The 22,904-nt window shown below is 47.3% G+C and overlaps 1 protein-coding gene across 5 annotated transcripts; it reads right to left on the bottom strand.

Moving 5' to 3' along the window:
• Positions 1–1,596: 1,596 nt before the first annotated feature.
• On the bottom strand, positions 1,597–21,193 carry LOC103886622. Of its 5 annotated transcripts, none has more exons than XM_031669927.1 (5): positions 20,618–21,193; positions 7,461–7,567; positions 6,690–6,891; positions 6,060–6,116; positions 1,597–5,728 (listed from the first exon to the last, which is right to left on the bottom strand). In XM_031669927.1, exon 5 carries the CDS (start codon positions 5,480–5,482, stop codon positions 4,550–4,552), a length of 933 nt encoding a protein of 310 aa, XP_031525787.1. In that variant the 5' UTR covers positions 5,483–5,728; positions 6,060–6,116; positions 6,690–6,891; positions 7,461–7,567; positions 20,618–21,193; the 3' UTR covers positions 1,597–4,549. The 5 variants fall into 5 exon arrangements, with proteins under 5 accessions (XP_031525787.1, XP_031525786.1, XP_031525789.1 ...); XM_031669926.1 differs by lacking the exon at positions 20,618–21,193 and adding an exon at positions 7,801–8,298; XM_031669929.1 differs by lacking the exon at positions 7,461–7,567.
• Positions 21,194–22,904: the final 1,711 nt, after the last annotated feature.

Here is a 22,904-nt window from a genome sequence, read left to right as displayed (position 1 = left end):
TAATGGGGAGTTCAGGAGGATGCACTGAGACGGACTCAGCAAATAAAACTCCAAACCCCCAAGCGCTTTCGCGGCGGGGTCCTCTCCCAACCTCCCCCCTGTCTGTACCCCTTCCCAGGCTGCACCTGCCAGCTCCTTTTTCTTGCAAGTTCTGAGGCTTTCCGGGGTGCAGGGTGGGGTCCTTAAGGCCGCAGGTACTGAAGTGGATCGGAGAGAGGCCCAGAGGAGGACGAAGGAAGCAGGACTGCGGGCCCCGGGCACACAGGCTGACCGGCTGCACGGCCGTGAGGATGCGGCGTCTAGGCCCAGGCCTGCGGCTGGGGAGCGCTGCGGGTGGCCAGGGGAGGACGTGACCTCCCGCCCAGGCCTTCGGTCTGGCTCGGCCACCCTTGGAAGCTGAGGATGTACCCTCGCCTCGATTCGTCCCTCTTCCTGCCCCCCGACTCCGTAATAATCTCTAACGTTGACCGTCGAGTGTCCATCTGGCGCTAGAGTGAAATCAATGTGCATGGAAAATGGAAAAATGACCTCTCCGGGGACAGTCCCTGGCGTTTGTCGCCCTGAGCTGGGGGCGCCCTGACCTCTTCGCCTCCCCCTCGACTTAGAACTTGGGCCTGGTGCTCATCCTAGAAAGAACCTGAGACTAACCCGCGTCTACCCACACCTCGGATGGGTCCAAAGCTTTGGGAACTGCAGGAGGACCCGAATCTCAGGAGTTCCAGGTCTGCATGATTCAGGAGAGAAAGAGAAAGGAAAAAAAAAAAAATCAAGACTGGGAAATGGGAGCAAAAAAGAAAAGGGAAACCAGCGCCTGCTCATCTTCTCCTTTCTCCATGGAAGTCTCTGGTGCATTCCAAGAGAAACAGACGACAATGCCTCGTGCGTGCTGGGAAGCGAGTCACTGAGAAGCCCTGGGCGCGGTCCGGGCCGGCAGGGGCCGAAATGGGGCCCGCGCCTACAGTCGTGGAGCCGCAACTCGACGCAGAACCGCCCTGGCAACATCACACGAAGTTGCAATATGCATTTGCAGCCAAAGTATTGCCTCCTGGACTCCAGGTCTCAGTATTTTGTGTGTGCTTAAGCAACAAATAGGTTGGATTTGAATTTCAAAAGAACCCTCCCAGTGTAATTGTGAGACAGAAAGCTCTTAGTGATTCTGGAAGTTTGTTTTCTGGGCTTCCCGGCCCCTGACCCAGTCCCTCAGGTCTTGGTAGCGTTTCTATTTTAAGACAAAAGGGAGAAGTATAGGAAATAAAAAGATGAACCTATTGAGAGTTGCTGACACTTTTATTCTGACCTGGAACATTCCTTGCCCTCAATAAGGCCTGATTTTTTTTCTTTTTTCTTTTCTTTTCTTTTTTTTTTTTTTAAGGCCATCTAAATTTGCTTCAGGAAGATCATTCCAGGCCTTCTACACAGCTCTATAAGGCAAAAAGCCGCACACATTGCCTCCCACAAATTCCGTTTGAAGTCCTTTTTTCTTATATGTCTACATTTGTGATGCAATTAAGTATTGAATACATTTTCTTTTAAAAAAGCTGAAATGAGATTGAGAAAGACTTGGCAAAACACCCAATGAAAGAATTGTAGATGGGATTTGGGGAAAAAAGTCTTTATTGGGTACCATCATTCTCATTATTGTTATTATTGACATCCTCGTCACTGTGAATCAGCCAGCCCAGCCTCCAACACACATACCACCAGCACAACTCCTTATGTTGACTCATGGGCCCTGAAACCACCCACAGAGTAGATGAGGGAAGGGAGGCTCCATCTGTCCTAGGGAGAATGCTTTGCAGCTGCCCCCAAAAGACTCCATTCTAAGGTTGGAATGGGAGGAGGGTATTATGTAAGTTCAAGAGGAGGAAAGAGAAAATGTTTTCCCTGTGGAAGCAGCATAGGTGGATGGACTTTTGGTGGCTAAATGCCTTCCTCTAAATGCTAGCATTGGATGTGGTTATGTGGGAAAATGTATGTGTGCATATGGGCACACCCCTCCTCCAAATATCTCTGTGGCAAAAGCTCCTCAAACATTCACAAAAGCTGCCCCCCTCCCTTTGGTAACGGAAGTAACTTACAGGAGTTTACCTTTGCCTCTGTTAGAAGGTCAATCTCTTTTCCGCTTAAGCGGAGATCTGGGCTGTTTCTGGCAGGGGAAAGAAGAATATCACCAATTTTTCCTTGGATACATTTCTAAATCTGGAAGTATCTGGTAGAGTTACCTCAAGAATCATATAAGCTTGCATCACGTTGAGGACTGTGATGGCGGCGGTGCATATGAGCCCATCAGGGCCTTCTTCACATATTCAGTCAGCAAACTGCCTCAACCTCGTCCTACTTTTTCTTAACCATATAATTCCCCTTTCATTTAAGCCATAGACTGTAGCTAGAGGGGCTCAAATAGGTAATAAGAGAGAAGATGTTAAAGAGTTAAATGCCCTCAAAGGGGAGAAAGATCCACGTTTCTTGTAAAATTACTGGTGGCATAAATAGGCCCCAAATACAGAAGGGAAGGGATGACCTTCACTTGGACACCTTATCTGAGCACAGAAGGGGCCTGGCAATTAGACACAGGGCCAAGTGGTCCATTCGTCTCTTTGCCATTTTCGACCATTAAAGCCCTACATAAACATACATTTTGTAATGAGACCCACCCAGTGGACACAGGCAAATGCCCACACCCTTGCACACAGACCTAGTAGACCCAGAACACTCCCACACACATTAAAGCTTTCTGGAACAAGAGTTTACATAAGTAATGAAGTAAAAAATATGCCCCTCCCATCATAGATTATCCACAGCAGAAACCTAGCAGGCGTCAGCCATGGTACCTGCGGTTTAAGCTCTCAGCTTAAAGCATCTGAAAGGGGCATTACGTGGGAAGGCATCCGGAGATTTTACCGGAGGGCACATCCGCGAAGGGTACAGCAACCTCTGAAGGAATTACCGGGAAGCAATTACCAAAAAGAGGCTCGTCAATGTGGACATTTGTGGGGCAAGGGTTTTAGTAATCAGAAGCTTAAACCATGCCTAAAAGAAGCATCCAGCAGCCTTCACAGTGAGCAGAGGGGGCAGAGCAAGGGGCTTTACACCCCAATAAGGCCCAGCACTGACTGCTTTCTTCTTCCCAAACCTGTCCAGAAAGTGCGAAGGGGACACCAGAACTCAGAAAGCTACTAGTTTCAGGGGAGGTATATTTTGAAGGCAATGGCAAATAGACAAGGCTTGTTAAGGCTCAGGGGTGAGAGAAGCTGTTTTCCCTTTCTGTCCTGCAGCCAAGCTTGCCTTCTGGGTCTCCAGAGGCAGCCCAGCACCTGCAGTCTGCAAGATGTGCACTGCAGCTTTCTCTCTGCGGGGGCAAGCAGGTTGTGCCACATTCTGCAGACCAAGAGAAGGTTCTGGAAGTATCTAGGTGGGGTGCTACACACTTAACCTCTGCCTGACTCTAAACACTGCCTTAGGAGGGCAAATGAAGAGCCTAAGAGGTAAAAATTACACAAGGATTACACATAGTAGGTACTCAATAAATATTTGGGGGAACTGAGGCCAGGGAGGGGCCCTGATCCAAGGCATCACTGAATACTAATTTATTTAGCAGGCTAGACTGAGGCTTTGGAGAGGAAAGAAGTCCTCAGTAAGCTTCAGTGGAGACTCTTAGGCCTTGATTACTGTGTCAGGAATCAAATTAATCTCCTAAACATCCCTTATGGCCTTGGCCTTGCAAAGCCAGGCCTCTGCCATGCTAGGGGGAAGGGATGCAGCAGGCTTCCTGGGCAGAAGGATCCAGCTCTTGGCCTCCTTTCTCTGCTCCTCCCTCTACTGCAGGGACCTGCCCCTCCTCCATTTCCTCCACCTGGAAATTAATGAGCTTAGGTCTTGCCCCATCCGCTGCAGCTTGGTGGTTAATACAGAGCTGGAAATGGGATGAGATTGTGGCAGCGCAGTACGAGGGGGGTCTCTAGGACCAGCTGCTGCTCAGGGTCTAGTGATGGGAGGAAGGCCTGATTTGGGAAGCAGGTTCTTCAGGATGAAAAGCTTAACCCTTTCCATTCCCTGACAGCCTCTTTCAAAACAGTCTTTCCTCAGACCCCCACTTGCACACATTCTGTTTTTCCTTCTGTTCACATTTTTAAAGGAACACATGTCTCCCTTGGGTCCATGTAGGTTATTGTGCCTCTCCCTTCCTCTGCAGCTCCTGGATCTCTGCCTGAAACTGCAATAACAGCTACAGGGAGGGCGTGAGGTGCTCCTCAGAGCCATGGCCAGGCTTTCAGCTCCGATGGAGCTTGTGAACCCGCTAGGAACTGGCTCCTTCTTGTCCACATAGCCTAGCGACTTCCTTAAGCTTGTCAGGTGCTCTCAGCTCTACAGCAAAGGGTGACAAACAGCTCCCTCTCTCCCTTCCAACCGCCTGCCCTCCTCCCCAAACCTCAAGTAGAACACAATATATCCGCAGTCCAGGCCCTGAGGCAGTCTGCCAGTCTCTGGATGCCAAATTATTATTTTTTTAAGGGCAAATCGAAAAACTCAGCTCAGAACAAAAACACAGTCACGGAGGAAAGTGTCGACCCACACACAATGAGTCCTGAGCCCAGAGAAAAATCTGCACACACAAGCACTCCGCAATGCGCTCCCAAGCGACCCCCTCCCCACGCACACCGCATCTGTGCTGCACAGATCTGCTTCTGTCACAGAACCAGCTTCTGTTTCTCTCCCTGAGTCTGTTTGCATCTCTAAGCCCCTGTCTGTCACAAGCTGCACACCTCCCCACCCCACGGGCTCCTGTGCGGGACAGGCAGCCGGAGGGAGCTCGAGACCCCTCCCCTCGCGCCCGCAGCCGCTGCGCTGAGGTCTGCGGAGGGCGCCTGGTTCGGTCGGTCGCTCCTTCCTTGGCGGGCCCTTGCCGACCCACGGTGCTCAGCCAGCCCCATTCTTGGCATTCACCGCGTGCCTTAATTGTATGGACATTTAAATCAAGGTCCGCTGTGAACACGGAGAGAGAGGCCTTTCTCCTGAGGAAGGAAAGGAGGAAGGAAGGAAGGAAGGAAGGAAAGGTGAAAGAAAGGAAGGGGGTGGGTAGAAGATGGAATAAGAAAACCAGGAAAAAGAAATAAAAAGCGGCGCGTGTGCGTGCGCACTGACAGCGGGGAGAGGGATGGGGGTGGGGAGCGCCGGAGGAAGGGACCACAGCATCCTCCCCGCCGCAGCTCCCCCAATCACACAGACAATGAGATAACAGCGACGTCTTCCAAAGGCTCTTTGTTCTCCCCCATCCTTTCGCATCCAGGCTTTTTCCTGCAAAGCGGAGGGGGTGGAGGGATGGGGGTGTGGGTGGAAGTGGGAGACGGAGGGGTGCCTCCCCCGTGTTAATTACCCCGGCTCCCCTCGCCCTTCCCCGCGCCTCGCCTCCCCTGCAGCTCCAGACAATGAAAAAACAACATCGACCCCACCTCGCCCCAGCGCAGCAAACCCACCCACCCATGTCGCCCTCTGCTTTGCTCAGGAAACTGAAGGGGGCAAGGACGGGGAAGAAGAGGGCGAGGGACAAGGAGAGCAGCAGGGGCTCGGCAGCGGCAGCCGGGGCAGGGCGCGCGGCCGCCGCCTCTTTACCTCCATCGCTGAGTGCAGGCGCAGCCGGGCCGGGCGTGCCGCAGGGGCGAGCAGCCTCGGTCCGGGGCCGGGACCTGGGGATTCAGCCTTCCGGAACTCGCCTGCTGCAGTCCTCTCGCTTAGGTCCCAAGTGGTGGAGGGGGGAAAAGGGAGAGAGAGAGAGAGAGAGAGAGAGGAAGAAGAAGAAGAAGAAAAAAAAGAAAAAAAAACATAAGAGCGAGGCCCATCTGGCCCCTCATCAGCTTTGTCAAGTCTTGCATACGCTAAAATGCTAATGACCTAGATAGCTCATGCAAAATGCAGCAGGGAGGGCGGGAGCGAGGGAGGTGGGAGGGAGGAAGAGAGAGGAGTGCAGGGGGGAGCGAGGGAGGAGAGGCGGAGGGAGGGAGAGAGGGAGAGAGCACCCCTACACTCTCCCCACCCCACCTCCAACTGTCAACGGGCTTTACCAGGTAAAGGGTGGACGTAGATTTAAAAGGTCACTCGTGTATAATGCGGCTGGATCCCTGGGTCAAAAAAAGGGGGCGAGACAGAGGATGAGAGTTCCGAAAGCCAAAAGGACAATAAGACATTATTTTAACTCCCCCCCCCCCACCATGCCCTCCTCCACCTCTTCACACTGTTTACACACAAATCCTGTCGCCGCCTCATGCATGTGCACGGACATGTCAATTTCTCATCAATTTCTCAGCGCTCCTATCCACAGACACCCGAATTCTCATTCCCAGCAAAACTCATCCTGTGGACCCGAGGCAGGAGAAGACCCCTTCTCCTCCTCAGTGCTCCTCGGGCTGGCCCATCCCTACTCAACTCCACCTCTACCCTCTACTCCCTTAGCCCTCCAGGCAGCAGCGGGCTCCTTCTCTTTTCTAAGCCTTGAGTCCCCCGTCCCCTTCCCAACCCCCGCATCTTGAGAAGGCAAGGCAGAGTAGCAGGAAAGCCAAGTCAAGTGCACCCTGGTCTCCCACAATTCAGCTACCCCTCCCAGAAAAAAAGAGACCCCAACAACCCCGACCCCTCTCCTACGTCGACACTGTGAAAGCAAGCAACAAGGACAAATAAAATTCAATCCCGAATACCCTCAGCGGTCCGCACGCCGGGCGGACGCCCTTCCGCAGCGGCCACGCGTGTTCCGGTTTCAGCGCTCCTGCGCGTCCCTTCTCGCCGAGCCCAAGGTGCTTTGTGCGGCCACACAAGGTCTTCGGCTTTTTGTTCTCCTTTTTAAGAGACTGGCCGCAGTCCCCAGCGATTCAGCCAGCCCAACCAAAGGCAGTGGAGCTGCTGAAATGAATGGGATCGAGATAATATACAGGCAGATGAATGAGGGGGTGATGCTGGAGGTGCGGGAAGCATCCTGGGAGCGGCCGCCCGGGCCAAGCCCGAACTGCTTGCTGCCTTCGCTGGGGAAGGCGCAGGAGGCGAGCCGGCGCTGGTGGTCGCTCCACCTGGCAGGAGGAAATGATAACCATGATAAGGAACGTGATGATGATGATGATGATGATGATGAGGAGGAGCATGATTTAAAAAAAAAAAATCAGTCTTCCTCTTGGTGAACCAGAGCGTAAGTGCCGGAGGGACTGCACTGCTGGCGGCTGCGGACTGGGGAAGGAGAGCGGCGCAGGAGGCAAAGGTTGCGGAGGCAGCACCCTCGGATGAATAATAACACCGCGCCGCGCAAGTTGCGGAGCCGCCTGGAAATCCAACCCTTCGCGTGAACTCGCGTCGAGCGCGGATTGCAGGGGATGAGGAAGAAGGGGGAGGGGTGGGGAGGGTGGAGGAGGGAGGGGGAGGGGTAGAGGGGAAGGCAGAGAGGGACAGAGAGAATTGGGAGCCTTTTAATTTATCCTTACCAAGCCCTAATCTCGTGCGCCGTCCTCTTTGGGTGAGGTCGAGCTCCTTTTTAAAAATTATTATTCCTTTAACGGATTATTCAGGTAAAGGAAGCCACATCTGCTGACTGTTCCGAAAACAAGAGGATTAGGAGCCCGTCCACAGATCCAGGCCCGCAGACCCCCACCCCCTCTGCACCAGCACACGTCATTCTCACTGCCCCCGGGTACCTCCCTCTCCTTCGTGCTCGGGGAGAGCTGTGCCAAGGAAAATGCGGATTTGGGGAAAGTGAGAAGTGGGAGAGCTCGGAAGAGCGGGAAAGCCAAGGCCGGAGGTGGCGATTCGCACCCCCACACTCACACGCGCTTCCGTTTATCCGTTTCTATCCCGGGAGAAGGGGGCGCCTGCCCGAGCCCACGCGCGCCGCCGCATCTGCAGTGGTTGGCGCCCCACGCTCCCTGAACGCCCCCCAGGCGGCACCAGTCCGGGGCAGAGTCCGCTCGGCGGCCGCGGGCGTCAAATCGACACCTGACTCCACAGCCCCCTTCCCTCTCCTCTTCTCCTTCCTCCTCCCCGGGGATCCCGGCACCGCCGTGAGTCCACTCCGGGTCTCCACGGCTTAGGCAGACGGAGTGGGGGACTCAGAGGACCCGCGCACCCTCTGCTCCTCGGCCCTGGCGGGAGGCGCGGGGCTGGGGTTTCCGCGGGCCGCAGCGCCGGCTAGGGCTGCCCGGGGCTGCGGCGGATGCGGTTGACATCACTGCGGAGAGCGTGCGGCTGCCGGGCCGCTGCGGAGACCTGAGCGCCGGTGCAGCCTCCCCCACCCCTCCCGGGCGGGCGTCTAGGCAGGACAGCGGCGGGGGCGGGGAGAGGAGTGGGGGGGAGGGGGACGATCGCCCCATCCCCCGCCCCCCCGCAGTCAAGGTGAATGTGAAGGAGAGCAGGCGCGCGTGCCCGCGCCTGGGAGGCGCGCGCGCCCCGCCCCTCCCGGAGCCCTCCCGCGCGCCGGGGCCAGATGGACTCCCGAGATTAGAGGCGCGGAAGTGCGCTCCACGACGGGCCCACCCGTCCCGCGGACATCAGACCTACTTCGGGGAGACGCCTTTTGTTGTGGTGGCCGTGGCGGTGTTTGTGTCTTTCCGGGAGCACCGGGTGAGCTTGGCCTTGAGGAATGACTCAGAATGAATCCGCCTATAAGAGCCAAACCAAAGACGGCCCCCTGCCCCAGCCCCTCAACCATAACCCAACGCCTGCAACCAGTAGAAACCTTCGGACTTTCCAAGGGGTCAGTGCCGCAGCCGCGAAGGGCAGCCCTGACCCGCGCGGTTCACGCACACGCAGGGCCCATCTACTTCCCCTACTCCGGCTTTTCTTCTTTGATGACTTAAAAGAGAAAGGGGGGGGAGAGAGAGAGAGAGAGGTCTAAGTGTTTCTTGGGCACTGCTGGATTCAGGGCAACTAGACATGGGGAGAACAAGCCCCACCAGCTAAAAGCAGTCCTCCTGAAACCACACAGCCCGCGAGGGTCGCAGCAGAGGTGCCCACCCAGCTGAGTGGCTGCACGAAGGGTGACCCGGGCGCGGCCCTTCTCGCTTCGAGGTCATTTCGGCTCTTGTCAGTTATTGGGTGTTTGTCCCAGCAGAAGTAGAATGGCGATCTCAAACCCTTTCAGCACTGGCCTTTGCTTCCAACAATGCACCACGATAAGCTTAGAAAAGAAGCAGTTTTTGTAAATTTCAAGAAGCGGAAAGCTTTGGTTTAAACAGAGAGAAAAGGAAAAAAGGGGAAGAGGAGGAGGAGAGGGAAGAGGAGGGGAAGAAGAAAAAAGAAAGAAGAAAAAGAAGAAATAAACCGTCGCTTGCAGTTGGTGTTTGATTTCTGAAGACCATACTGATTGGAAAAAGCCATCATTTGGGCTGTCTTTCAGGGAAAAACTTACCATTCTGATAACGTTCCCCTCAAACCAAAATACTTTTGTGGTGGAAAAACTACACTGGCAGTGGCTTGGTTCAAGACTCCCACCATTTTGATAAGGGCTTTAGCTTCAGGACAATTTGTTTCCTATTCACTAAGAATTCCTTTCGCAGATAGTTTCGGAACTCCTTGTATATGGAGGGATGGGGCCCTGACCCGAGTTGGCCTGGACTGAAGGACAGTAGGACACGCTGCTGCTCCCTTTTCCGTAGTTTTTCTTAAAGGCCTGGTTTTGTTTAGATTGAGGACGGTTTCTGGCAGTCCCTCCTCGCCGTTGCTGCAATGCAGGGTATTTGCCGCTCATCTTGCGGCATGGGGGGAGGGGAGGAGAGCATGGTTTTGTAACAGGCTCTGCAGGCCTGAGTGGGAACGCCTTAAATGATGAGGCCCGGGTTAAAAAAGAAAAGAAAAGGAGAGAGGGAAAAAAAGAAAAAAAAAAAAAAGCAGCTGATGCTGAATTAATAGTTAGAGCATACCCCTGGGGCTTGCTTCAACCAGGGGGCCAGGAGTCCTTTCCCCTCCCCCAGTCACGGATTTCATATCTGTTTTTAACCAGTCTGATCGGATGCTGGGACATTTGTGATGGCGTCTTAAAACCTAAACCCTTGGGCTTAAGTGTTGTCTATGCTCCTGATCAAACTCACCCCAAATACTAACACGTTAAGAAATTATATTGTAAAACCTCCCCAAATCCGATTGACTGGACTGTTTGGGGCCCATATGGCCGGACAGCTGTGCTGCTCCACGTGAAAAGACACCATGGCCCCTCCGATGGTATAAAGCGAGGGTTCCCCAGAGAGCTCAGACATGACCTAAGTATTAGCTTAGCCTGGGGTGAAGACTGAGTTAAATCTCTCACTTCTTGGAGGTTAAAATAAAGACAACAACAAAAATCAAAAGAGATGCACTTTTGAATTCATTGTATATTGTGTGCCTCCTGCTGGTCCCACCAAAGGAAGGAAGGACAACCCGAGAAATAAACTCTCTGTAGCTTACCACAAGCATGACGTTAGACAAACTGAAGACACAGGAAAGAAATATATTATTTGCCAAGCGTACCATGTGTCAGTGACATTTGTGGTTCCCTGTTCACAGAAGCAGGGTTCTGACCTCAGCCGATGCCTGTGTTAACCATAAAGAACAGCCATCAGAGTGCAATTTCCATGGTGAGAAGATGAAACCGTGCTTTAAAAAGGAAAACCCATTATGAAATGCAGCCGGATTTAATTTTTAATATGATGGCGGATCCTCTAACGCATTCTTTGCTGGTGTTTGCATTCAGGAGGAGTGATTCATTCTGTGGCAGAAATCAAAATAACATTCTGCAGTACTTTTAAATGTGCTTCTCGTTTTTAAAGGTGTCCTGAAATAGAATATTCTATAACCTTTCAGTGGTGGTGGCTGGAGAAGCGGAATACAAAACTCTGTTCCTAGTGAAATGCTCAGTCTAGATAAGACCCAGCTTGTTCTTACTTATCTGTCTGTGCATAGCCCCTTGCAGTCTCTTCAGGCCTTAACAAATGTTTTAAAAATAAGGGAGAGAGAGAAAGAGAGAGAGGAAAACCCTCACACATCAATCTGGAAAGTGAAATGAGGGGAAAATAGTGGTTAGATGGTTAGATACATAAGCTTTTAGTCCAAGTCAGTCAACATTGTTTTGGAAAATTATTTCAGTAGTGAAACTCCCTCATTTGAAACCTTTGTATACAGTAGCAGGTACTGACTTGTTTTTGTGTTCCTTGAATGTCAGTTCACATTTTTGGAAATAGCTACAGAGAGTTCTGCAGTTACTGTGTCCTTAAAAAAACAATTTTGGAGGTATTATTTGCGTGGCATAACTAATGATGGAATCCTGGAGATTATTTGGTGCCCCCCTTACTACTATAAAAGAGTAGAGCAGGGCCCAGAGAGATGGAAAAAGAGCTTCCAGAGACCATGTGGGTGGTTTGTAGCAATTTCAGTGGTGAAGTTAAGAACAAAACCTGGGTCTCTTCATTGCCAGTATGTATTTTTTCCTCATGTATTTGAACATGAAAAGCTTCCTAAAGATTTTGACAAATAAAAGAAATAGTTGACCCTAGTGAGTTCATTTAGTGTTTAGCTTGGGTTGAATTTTGAAATCTGAATTTTTTTCTATTTAAATATCTCTAGTTTTAGCGATATTTCAGGAGCTATTTAGGAAAACACACCCAGCCAAACTCTTGTGACCCTGGAGGGACAGGGCAAGAGCCACACACACTGTCAGAGCCTTTGACCCAGTGAATTAAGTGACACAACGTGTCTAGAAAATAATCACGTTAAAGCTAGGACTGGGGTTCTGAGGAAGGACTACCCCAGCCCAAGACAGAGGTATGGGAAACATAGTGTTCTTTCACAGTCATTTTGGGAGCAAGAGTCTGTGACACAAATTCAGTCTATCAGGTGACAGTCAATTTGTTTTGTTTCTGGATTACTTAATAAATTATTTGTATTGCACAAAAAAGAATTTATTTTAAAAAAACCTGAAAGAAAAATAAGCTGTGGTCTCGGACACGTGTGTGATCTTGGGCAAATAAGTCACTTTCCTTGTTTTCTATCCTCTTCTTCAACATGAGTAGATGATGTCTAAAGTCCTTTTCAACACGAATAGTGTATGTTTCTATTGTTTTTTGACAGAATCCACATGTTTCTGAGTCTGGAAGATACTGTCTCCCTTTTAAAATCTATCTGGCAGACACTGTGTTGAGGGCCTGAAAAGTTGAACATGGAAGCTTTGAGAAAAGTAGTGTGTGTGTGTGTGTGTGTGTGTGTGTGTGTGTGTGTGCACGCATGCATTTAAGTGGCATTCATCTGAAAGTATAGCCATCTTTATTTTTGATTACCCTCTGGGTTAGGAAAAGGTCTATCAGGTGAAAGCATTTTTCTATTCCCCTCAGCTCGCCCAGCACAGTATAACTGAATGCTTTCTGTGTTTTCACCTACACAGATTCGACCTGAGTCCTGTAGCAGATTTAAAAGCCCTCCCCTTTAGCGCCCATCCTGACCTAGATTGCAGGATGAAGGCTAATGATTCATTTGCAATGCTTATGATGGGCATCTACTGCAGGGGTTCCCTCTCCGCTCCTTGTTCCAAAGGAAACCCTGTTACCCTTATCATCTGATATTACCACAAGTAAATATTTTTGTTCAATTGCTACATAGGGCATGCAGCTCTTTCCTAATGAATTATCTGCCCCAGGGAGGTGAACTGTAACTCACCAGCGCTTCAGGCAATTTTTAGCATGTGTCAGATTGTGTTTGCGTTAGAGAACTTGGACTGTGTTTTGGTGCAGGCAAACTGTTTTTCTTTTTCTCTTTGTGCAGAGATATACAATTCAACATACCTTTACAAGGAGAAAAGCCTTGCCCGTGTTTGAGTCTGATGGGAGCATGAAAACAATGTTCTATATGCATAAAGCATGAGACCATGGAGAGGATGGAGTGCTCGTATTCCGATGCCAGATATTGTTACAATGCAAACTGGACAAGGCTTTCTTTGAATTTCATTTAGAAGCAGCTACTATGTACTATACATTATAAAATCAGAGCATTACACTTGACAAAATGGCCTTGACTAATAATGAAGTGCCGATTGGTGTGTTCATTAAATATACAGATTTGAAGCAGAATTAGTAGCAATGACTGAAATGGAAATCTTGTCAATCATAAATGAGGCAGCTGACAAGTTAGAAGGGGGAAAAACCCTCAAATGTGATTCAGATCTTGTAGGTTTGTGTCTGAGGATGATTTAAATAAATTTGGACATTAGGTGGTGACAAGACAAAAATGAAAAATAGCATCTAATTGGGCAAAAAGACTGTGGTAGGCCTGGGGGATTGTGAAAGAAAAAAAAAGGAGATGGAAAAAGGAAAAAGGAAGAACGAGGGGGTCGTTTGCAGGATAGCTTGTTTGTAATGAATGAATGAAGAGATGAAATCTAGAATATTTATTTCCCAGTAGCCGACACTCAGGAGACATTTAACTATTGTTCATAAAATAAAATCAGTGTCCCTCCTGTGTTCAGCAGCATCAAACAGATTATCTGCATATATAACTCTGCTGGGAGGCGAGAGTGTCGTCAGCTGGAAGTACAGTGTGGGGAACATTGGCTTACTTTCAATCTTTAATTTCAAAATGCGGTAACTAGGCATTTAAAAACATTGTACGTAAGACAAAGGGCCACTGTATGGCAGCTCCATGCCAGCCGCAGGGCTAGTTAGATGTTTTTCTTATATTATCTACAATCTCACAGCCACACTAACCCCATGTTACAAAGAGGTGACTTTCTCAAGTGCAGAAGCTGGCATTGGGATCCAGATACAACTGACCCCAAAGACTCTCCTTTTTCCATTACAACTGCATGCTGAAGGCTTCCCAGAAGGAATAAGAATAACATTATATAATGTAAAGCTGATATAAAAAATGCTAAGCGTTTGTCCTGCCTCATGTACCAAGTTGAAACAAGCAGGGTGAGGCTGACAGAGCAGATGAAAAACATCACTTAAGATCGTTTTTTTTCCTGCTAAACTCTGTTGTACACTATGCAAATATGATTGCAAAAGTGGAACATTATCAACACTTTAATGCTAGTTATCTTTAAAAGATGATACTCAGAGTAATCAACATAAACTTAGTATACTGTATCTAAATAATAAAAATGTTGGCTTGCATCATTCTGACATCCTCAGTACGACCTAGAAAGCCGATCAGTATGATATATAGTGATAATAGCATTCTGCGTTTAAACAGCATCCTAGCAGTCACAGTGTTTGGCCACCTGGGGTGGGGCGGAGAAGGGAGGTTGGGAAATTGAGGACTTAGCAGCCCATGTGGGGGCACATTGCCCAGAGAAATTCTTGGGGTGGCAGGCTGTAAATCAGGATGAATGTATTTCTGGATGATAATCCCGTTTCCAGTCTCCTTTAAAGCCGGGCTGGTAAGGCAAGACCCCCACTTGGCAAAGATGGTCCCTGGTTTTTGGTGCCTGGGCAGATACCCTGAGTTGATAGTAAACAACAGAAAACAAGGGATAGAAAAAGAAGGAAGAATTTTTTTTTAAATGATGGGAACTTCATTTTTGTGGGATTTGCTTCTCTGTGTATTATATATATATATTTCTTTGAAATGATGGAGCTGCCGGGGGACAGGAAAAGATGGCGTTCGTTACAAATTCCTTACTAGTCATTTGTCTACAACTACAAGATTAGCAAGAGAGTTCCCTGTCCAATAAAGGAGCCAGCATGCTGGCAAAACGCTATGCGGTGTGGGACTGCTGGCCTGGGAGGCAGGAGGCCTGGATTCTCGTTCTAGGTTTGCCATAGACAGAAACCTTCGGCTAAATTATTCCCTCCCAGGTAAATGAAGGGGGCAGGGGCTCTTTCTGCCTACCCTGTGCTCCACCTTCCTCTTTGTTCTGTTTCTTGCTCCCGCTTCATGAGGCTCCCTCCGGACTCCTCAGCCAGTCTGCTTGTAGGGCAAGATCTCAACTCAGCAACCAGCACCTCACTATGTTTATTCTCTTAAGGGAATTTTTAAAAAGGCCGGACCGTCAATTAATATTTTGAGAACCCCTAAGCAGGTGAGCCATGGATGTTTGGGGGAGACAGAGGATGCCTTCTGGGCACTGCTGAAATGGCGCTGGTTTTGTGTGGCTCCTTGGCCCCTTCTGCTGTAGACGGGACATCCTGTGAGAGAACAAACATGGGTCTCAGAGCCAAGACAGATTAGAGTCCGCATCCCAGCTCCAGGCCCTACCTCCTCGGTGACTTTGGGCCAGTTTTCCATGTGCACTATGCGGACAATGATAGTCTCGACACCATAGGGCTGTTGTTTACTGAGATAACATCCAGTGAACGCCAGTTTTGTGCGTCTCCACCTTTCTGCCTCTTTTCTAAAAGGTGGACCAAAGTGAGCTACTTGGGAGGCTGAGGCAGGGAGAATTGCTTGAACCCGGGAGGTGGAGGTTGCAGTGAGCCAAAATCACACCACTGCACTCCAGCCTGGGCAACAGAGCAAGACTCTATTTAAAAAAAAAAAAAAAAAAAAAAGATGGACCAAGGTGAGCCTGAGGACTGCAGCTCCTATCAGTGGTTCCCAGCCCCAGAAGAAGAGCCGGCAGGGGCCAGCAGTGAACTGCCATGCTCCATGCCATTCTCCAGCCTGTGTGGTCCATGGCTGGCCCCAGCCTGAGCCAAAGGGAAGCTTGGGGAAAGATTATTTCATGTCAGTCCCATTGTTGACCCACCATGTGACTGAACAAGCCTTGTCAGAATAGCACAGAAGGAAATGGGGAGGCACTGCTACCACTCTTTCCAGAATTTCAGGAGGAGCTTTTAAAATCCTGAGGCAGGGTGTCAGAAACTCCTGCAGAAATGGAGCTTGAACAGGAGCGGGGGACATGGCCTTTCTCAGCTGATTGGTGGTCTTGACCCCATTGTGTGTGGGGTGGTGGGAGACCAGAGAGAATCTTAGAGCTGGCAGACAAGGAAATTGAGGCCCAGAGAAGTGAAGTATCTTCCTAGCCCAAGGCCGCAGAGTTATTGATCAGGTAGCTAGAAATCAAAGACAAAAGCACTGCACAACCTCGCAGGAAGCCAGAGGAAGGGACCGATGAGAAGAGGTAGAGTTTTGTGTTGAGGGAACTTGGACAGTCTGTTGCCTTCCTTTTTCACCGAGCCTTAGCCTGGCCCTGCTAGAACCCCAAACGTTTGGAGCTTCCCTTGTAGAGAGAAAATATTTACACCTGTGTTCGAGTCCTTGTCAGGATACAATGACACAGTGCATAAGGAAATATTTAACACAGTGCCATGTCATAGTACGTGCTCAACAAATATTAGCTGAAGATATATTTTACCTAAAAAAAAAAAAAAAAAGAAAGAAAGAAAGAAAAGAAAAAGGCAACCATTGTCAAACAAAGGCTGTTAGTATAATTGGCTTTACTCCGGATAAAAGCCAGAGAAGTTCTCCAATGTTTTGTGGGTGATAGTTTAGCAAAAGATGCTGATTTTCATCATGTTTTACAAAGGTTTAAGAAACTCTCTTTCTTTTGGGGGACTTGATCCTTAAAGTTAATGTCTGTTTTCAAGGAAGTATACCCCACAGTAGCCACTTTATCAACATTCCACTGCCGGTACAATGTATTAGCATGAACCATTACAAGAAGAAAAAGAGAAGAATTTAGATATAAATGTGAAATTCCTTGGCGATGTCTAGGAGAGACAAGATGAAATGCAGAACTTGTTTGATGTGATGGAACAACACAGGCTGAATGAGAGAAAGGTCCAGTTTTTAACATCCTAAGGGAGAGAATGTAAAAAAAAATCCTTATAACCGAAAAATAGGGTCCAAAACCCCTCATTTCTGGCAATAAGCACCCTGACAACCTCCTGGAAATTAGTAGCTAAAAATTTTAGACAAGATATTAGAGTATCCTTTTAATTGCCTCATAGAGCTTAAAGGAAATAATATAGCTAGATCAGAAAGAAAATCTAGCTATATGCTGTTTACAAGAGATTCACCAAAAACATGAAACAAAGATGATGGAAAAGTAATGATAAGTAAACACTAATCAAAAGAAAGCTGATACAGTTTTCTAATGTTAGATAAAATAGACTGGAAGACAATAAACATTGTTGGTGACAAAGATGGGCTGTATATAATAAACAAGGGAAAAAGAACAACTACTTAGGAGAACAACTGTAAACTGGTATGCCCCTAGAAACATAGTTTCAAAATAGAAAAGCCAAAAAAAAAAAAAAAAAAGAAGCAACTTTGGGGAGAAAATGACAAATGACAAATTGGAAACATAGTAAGAGCTTTTAATGCACCTTCCTTGGTAATTGATTAAAAAATTTGGAAAGGATATAAAAGATTGGAACAACACAACTATCAAACGTACTCTAACAGACACATTTGGAAATTTTCTTCTCAATAATTAGAAAAATCACATTTTTTTGAGCATACGTGGGACATTTATAAAACTTGATTGTGTTGTAGCCCACAAAAGAAGTCTCAACAAATACTGTGATGTCATATCATACAAACCATCTTATTTGACTACAATATAATTAAGTTAGAAATAATCAACTCTCCCCCAAATCACATGCTTCTCTCCATAAATCTGGGGGTGGAGGTAAAGGCATTTCTAAGTAACTCATTATTCCAAAAAGAAATTATATTTTAAATTCTTGATTAATTAATTTAATGACTACTTTTTAAAATTTTGTGTCATGGAGTTACAGTAACACTCAGAGGAGAACTGACAGTCTTAAAATACTTATATTAGTAAAGAAGAAAGACCAAAGATTGAAGATTTAAGTGTTCAACAAAAGAAATTGAATAAAAAAACAACAACAGGATAAGCCTAAAAAAAAAACAAGAAGGAGAAAGAGAAAGGTAGGAAGAAAAAAAGGGGAAAAGATGGTGAGATTTCGATCCTAATACCACTTGGAAAAGACCATAGCTGGTTTATTGATGAGGAGAAACATCCTCCACTGCAAGCATCTTCCCCTCTCAGCTGATTGTCGTCTTTCCTCTGAGGGCCTTTCTCCCTGACTCTGTGTTCTCTTTGCAGGGGGCTAGCTTGGTGTGTTCTTCCTCTCTGCAGCCTTCACATCTAGCCTCCGTGCTCTGCAATTTTACTGAAGGACTTTTCTCCTTCCGTGCTATTTGTGTATTTTGCCCTTTATGCTAGATTATAAAGTCTTTGAGATAGAAAAGGTATCTTTCTCACCTCTGCTCCCCCACAACACATAACCCAGGACCTCATGCGAAATAGCGACCTGGCATCTAGATGTGTTTGAAGTGGAACTGAATTTGTGGACAGAGCTTCGGCTTACAGGCAGAGGAGGACATGGGAGGAGAGTGGAAGTGATTCCGGACTCTCCCGGATTTGGGGATCTGGTGATCGTTCGGAAGAAGTTACCTTCAGTAGCAAGGGGGGCTTTCCTGATGTGTGGGCCATGATTTTGTGGCTAAGAAACTAAAGAAAAAAGGAAGAATGAACGAAGGAAAAATTTCCTAAACCCTTCTCTGGAGAGGAAACACGTCCCTTCAGCTGTTGGTTTTGTAGAGGCACCTACTCTATTTCTGAGTTCTGAGTCCTGTCTGGTAGCACTGGCTGAGGAGTGGTTAGGGGTAGGGTAGGTGATTTTGGAGTAGGGTGCTAATCTGGGCTGAAGTTCCCCCACTACATTTTTCTTTTTTTGTGGTAAAATATACATGACATTTGCCATCATAACCTTTTTAAGTTGTATAATTCAGTGGCCTTAAATATACTCACATGCGGTGCAACCACCACCACGATCCATTTCCAGAACTTTTTTATCATCCCAAACCGAAACTCTATCCCCACTGCTTTTTTTTTTTTTTTTTTTTTTTTCTGTGCAACTTTGGTCAAGTTGCCAGTTTCTTCATCTGTAAATCAGGGCTAATCGTATTATGTACTGAATAGGATTATTGTCAGGATTAAATGACGTAATGCATGAAAACTGCTTAACATAGTGCCTGGCACTGTGTTTTATTGACTACACACTGAATAAATGTTACTATAGGAAATGGCAAGAGGAAAGAGAATTTAAATCGTTTAGAGCCAGCAGAGGGACATAGTAAATTTTCTCCCAACTCTGAATGATTTGAATTGATGATTAGTTCCTGGAACGCATGCTGGGCAGTTTTGATGGGGCTTGACTGGAACTATAACTGTTGGCAAATAACCTCTCCAAAGCTGAAAGGTATAGGGCTGGAGGAGCTTATTTCTAAAATCCTTCCACCACCAGTGCCACATCTAGCATGTCATGGAAACTCAAGATAATGCTTGAGTGAGTGAAGGAGTCAATGTCTACATACACATTTCAGTGCTTGAAGGGAGGATGGAGATCATTTTTCTCTTAGTCGTCAGTTTATCAGTGAGAAGGCTGAGACCCAAATAAGTAGGCTGACTTATTCAAGATCATGCCATTAGGGGTAGAGCTGGTTTAAAAAGCCAAGATTCCTGAACACATTGTGCAATCTTAACTTGAAACAGAACCCAAAGAAATGGGAGAAAAATTGGAGAAAACCTCAAAAGCTCATGCAGTTGCTGAGAGTCAAGATCTCTAGTTTTCAATGTCATTTTCCCTCCTCTGACTGCACATCTGATCCAAAGTGTTGCAGATAATTGCTTTTTGTTAAGGAAAGAACATCCCCTTCCAGTTTAGGAGCAATGGTGATTCTAGTAAGGAAGATCACAGAAAATAACTGTTTTAAAACCATAATTCTTAGGGAAACTAGAAATTTTTAAGAGACCTCAAATAGCTTGTACTGTTTAACCTTACCTAGGCTCATTCTGCCTCCTGGTCAGGTATGCATAGTAATACCTTGCAAAGCCGTGGTGAGCATTAAATAACATAAAGAACGTGACAGTGGCTTGCACACAACCTGGCATATGGATGGCGTTCAGCAAGTACTTCTTGCAAGAAAAGGAGGATATCATTGATGAAACACACTCTCCAGCCCTATCAACAGCCCACTTGACTCTGCTGGGAAGACTTGCTGGTGCCGTATACACTTTTGTTTGCAACGTGACCTGGAGAGTAACCTCAGGGGAGGAGGTAGCCATTAGGACGGAGCAATTTATAGCAAACACGTGCTGCTGTTTTGCTGCGGCGCCCCAGGTTGCAGTTAGTGAGAAATGGCTTCCCATGTTTACTGGAAACATCGAGACGTGTCTCAGTGACACTAATGCTGCAACTGCAGGTTTCAGTCTCATACCCGGGGACACAGGTCACTTGGCACAGAGGCAGTCACTGCTCACCCATGTAGAGCAATAGGAAGAATCCTGTACCAGGAATCAGAGCACTGGGTTCCAGAGCTGACCACTTACGAGCTTTGTAATCTCACGGCTTGACCTCTCTGAACCTCAGAATCCTCTTCTGTGAAACAAGAGGCTTGAATACATGATTTCTGACCCCTTCCCGCTTGAAAACACTATGATCTATTTAGTTATTGCACTCACAGCTTTGCAAGTATTGCTGCTCAGTGAAAATGAAAACGTAAGCGCCATACATGTGTACCATCACACACACGCGCGCACACACACACACACACACACACACACACCCACCCACCCTTCTAGACCCAGATTCTCCACTCAGGGAAATAGCACGAAGGAAAACCTGATGCCCCAGTGAATAGCCATTTTACTCACCACCTTTAGAATGACATAGCCCAGATGCTTCTGGGCTAGAACCTCATCCTCCTTGTGACTCGATGCTTCTGCTGCCAAATGAGGTAGGCACGGTGCAATCTGATTTCCACCCCCTAGAGCAACTGCTGCTGCGGCGCTGCGGCCGCCCCTGCCTTTTCTACCAGGGATGCTGCATCAGCACAGAAATGCTGAGCACAGCACATTTCTGAGCTTTGGGAGGCAGACCGGATTGCTGCAGAGGGAAATGGGTTTCCATTCTTCTCATGACTAGTTCCACCCAGCGGGTACTAGTGGTGGGGGAACATTTACTTTTAAACATTGCAAGCCCCAAAGGGATGAATGTGAGAAACCTTGGCTTTTGCCCAGATCAGAGCCCTTTTTGCAGTCAGATTGAATCGCTTGGGATTGTGATCTCTCTTCCTGCTCCAGACCTGCAGAGTAAGGTGACATTTCTAAGTGTTTGTTGATGGTAATGATGACAGGGTCTTTAAAGCATCCTAGGGCAAATGCCAGCTTTTTTCTTAAAGGGTGACATTTCTGCAAGCTTCTAGGGTTCAGGGCAACATCATTCAGGGATGATGGAATGAGCTATTCTTTGTGGTGCTGGCTTTCCTGGCGTAATCTATTTGGAGTAGAACAGGACAGAGCCTAGGACTCATTAGCTTTGGGAGAGGAGTTTGCGTTTTAATTTCCACAGATGTCTCCCTGAATTGCTCACTCAGCTTTTGGGGTATCAGTTCTATTGGCTAGTCTTCCCCTCCACATAAATCCTATAGCCGATGGTCTCTGGGCATTTTTGACACCCTGAGGTTCAGTTTTCTCATCTGCAAAATAATATGACTCACGGTGTGATTATAACCTGGACATCCTGCATGTGTACCCCAGAACTTAAAATAAAAATAAAAATTAGAAAAGGAACTGTTTAGATGACTTATGAAAATGTTCTCTAAATCTTTTTATGATCCCCATTAGTAAAAATTTTACTTTGCACCCCAATGTATGTATATTTATATATTTGTAAATTATATAATGCACTTATACCATTAGCCCAATATCTCAAATCGTAATGTACACTTAGGGTAAGGTTCATTATTAATAATAGTAGATGTTAAATCACATTTTTAACCATGTGATAATTTTAAAAATTTTTGGCCAACTTCATATTGGATCTGAATAAGTCATCATTGTAATCTTGCAATGTGGTTGCAAAGCGCTGCAACCAGGAGTAGACCTGTCAACTCTACCTTGTCTCGTTGCTTGTGTTATTAGTATTCACTTTCATTAGGGATTTCTTTGCAGGAATCTTTCTAAGCCAAGCATCCACTTTGTCGGGGGTGAGTTTAACTGAAACCAGTTTGTATAATCTGGAACTTCATTTACCCCTCTCACATTGTGGAACTCCCGTCCTTCCCTCAGAATAACGTGTTTCCTGGAAGTGACACTTGGGCTACTGACACACAGACAAAAAAAGTCAGCAGTGTCAACCCACACATCGAATATTAAGAAAGCTCCCTTTCTGATATTTTGGATTATAGGGAGGCTCTGGTATTCTCCTTCCTGCACTTCCATGGATGGTTCTGCGTATTTCCTGGGGTAGCTGCTTGCACCCTTTTTTTTTTTTTTCTTTGAAACCACTGAGTTAATGGACATAAACACGCTTTGTAAGTTGCCAAAATGGGCTAAATCAAAGAGAGGATGCTGATATCTAGAAGAATTTCTTCATGTGTAGAGCTGTACTCACCTAAAACTCTAAGGACACTTCCAAGAGGGATAGATCTCATTGGTGCTCACAATAAGAATTGGCCCAATAGGCCAGGCACGGTGGCTCATGCCTGTAATCCCAGCACTTCGGGAGGCCAAGGAGGGTGGATCACCTGAGGTCAAGAGTTCAAGACCAGCCCTACCAATATGGTGAAACTCCGTCTCTACTAAAAATACAAAATTAACTGGGTGTGGTGGCACACACCTCTAATCCCAGCTACTCTGGAGGCTGAGGCGGGAGAATTGCTTGAACCCAGGAGGTAGAGGAAGGAGAATCTCTTGAACTCAGGAGGCGAGGTTGCAGTGAGCCGAGACTGTGCCACTGCACTCTAGCCTGGGCAAAAAGAGTGAAACTCCATCTCAAAAACAAAACAAAACAATACAAAACAAAACAAAACAAAAAACACACAAAAGAACTGGCCTGATTCTTCCTAGTTTGTGATTGGAGTCCTGGGCAGGGTAGGCTGGTCACATGGTCATATATAGACATTTCTGACTCCAGCGGTGCCCCCTGCACGACTGCTAG

Source organism: Papio anubis, chromosome 8, assembly GCF_008728515.1.
Source record: "Papio anubis isolate 15944 chromosome 8, Panubis1.0, whole genome shotgun sequence".
NCBI lineage: Eukaryota > Metazoa > Chordata > Mammalia > Primates > Cercopithecidae > Papio > Papio anubis.
Note: the sequence above shows the minus strand (reverse complement) of the source record. Positions and strands in the feature narration are given on the sequence as shown.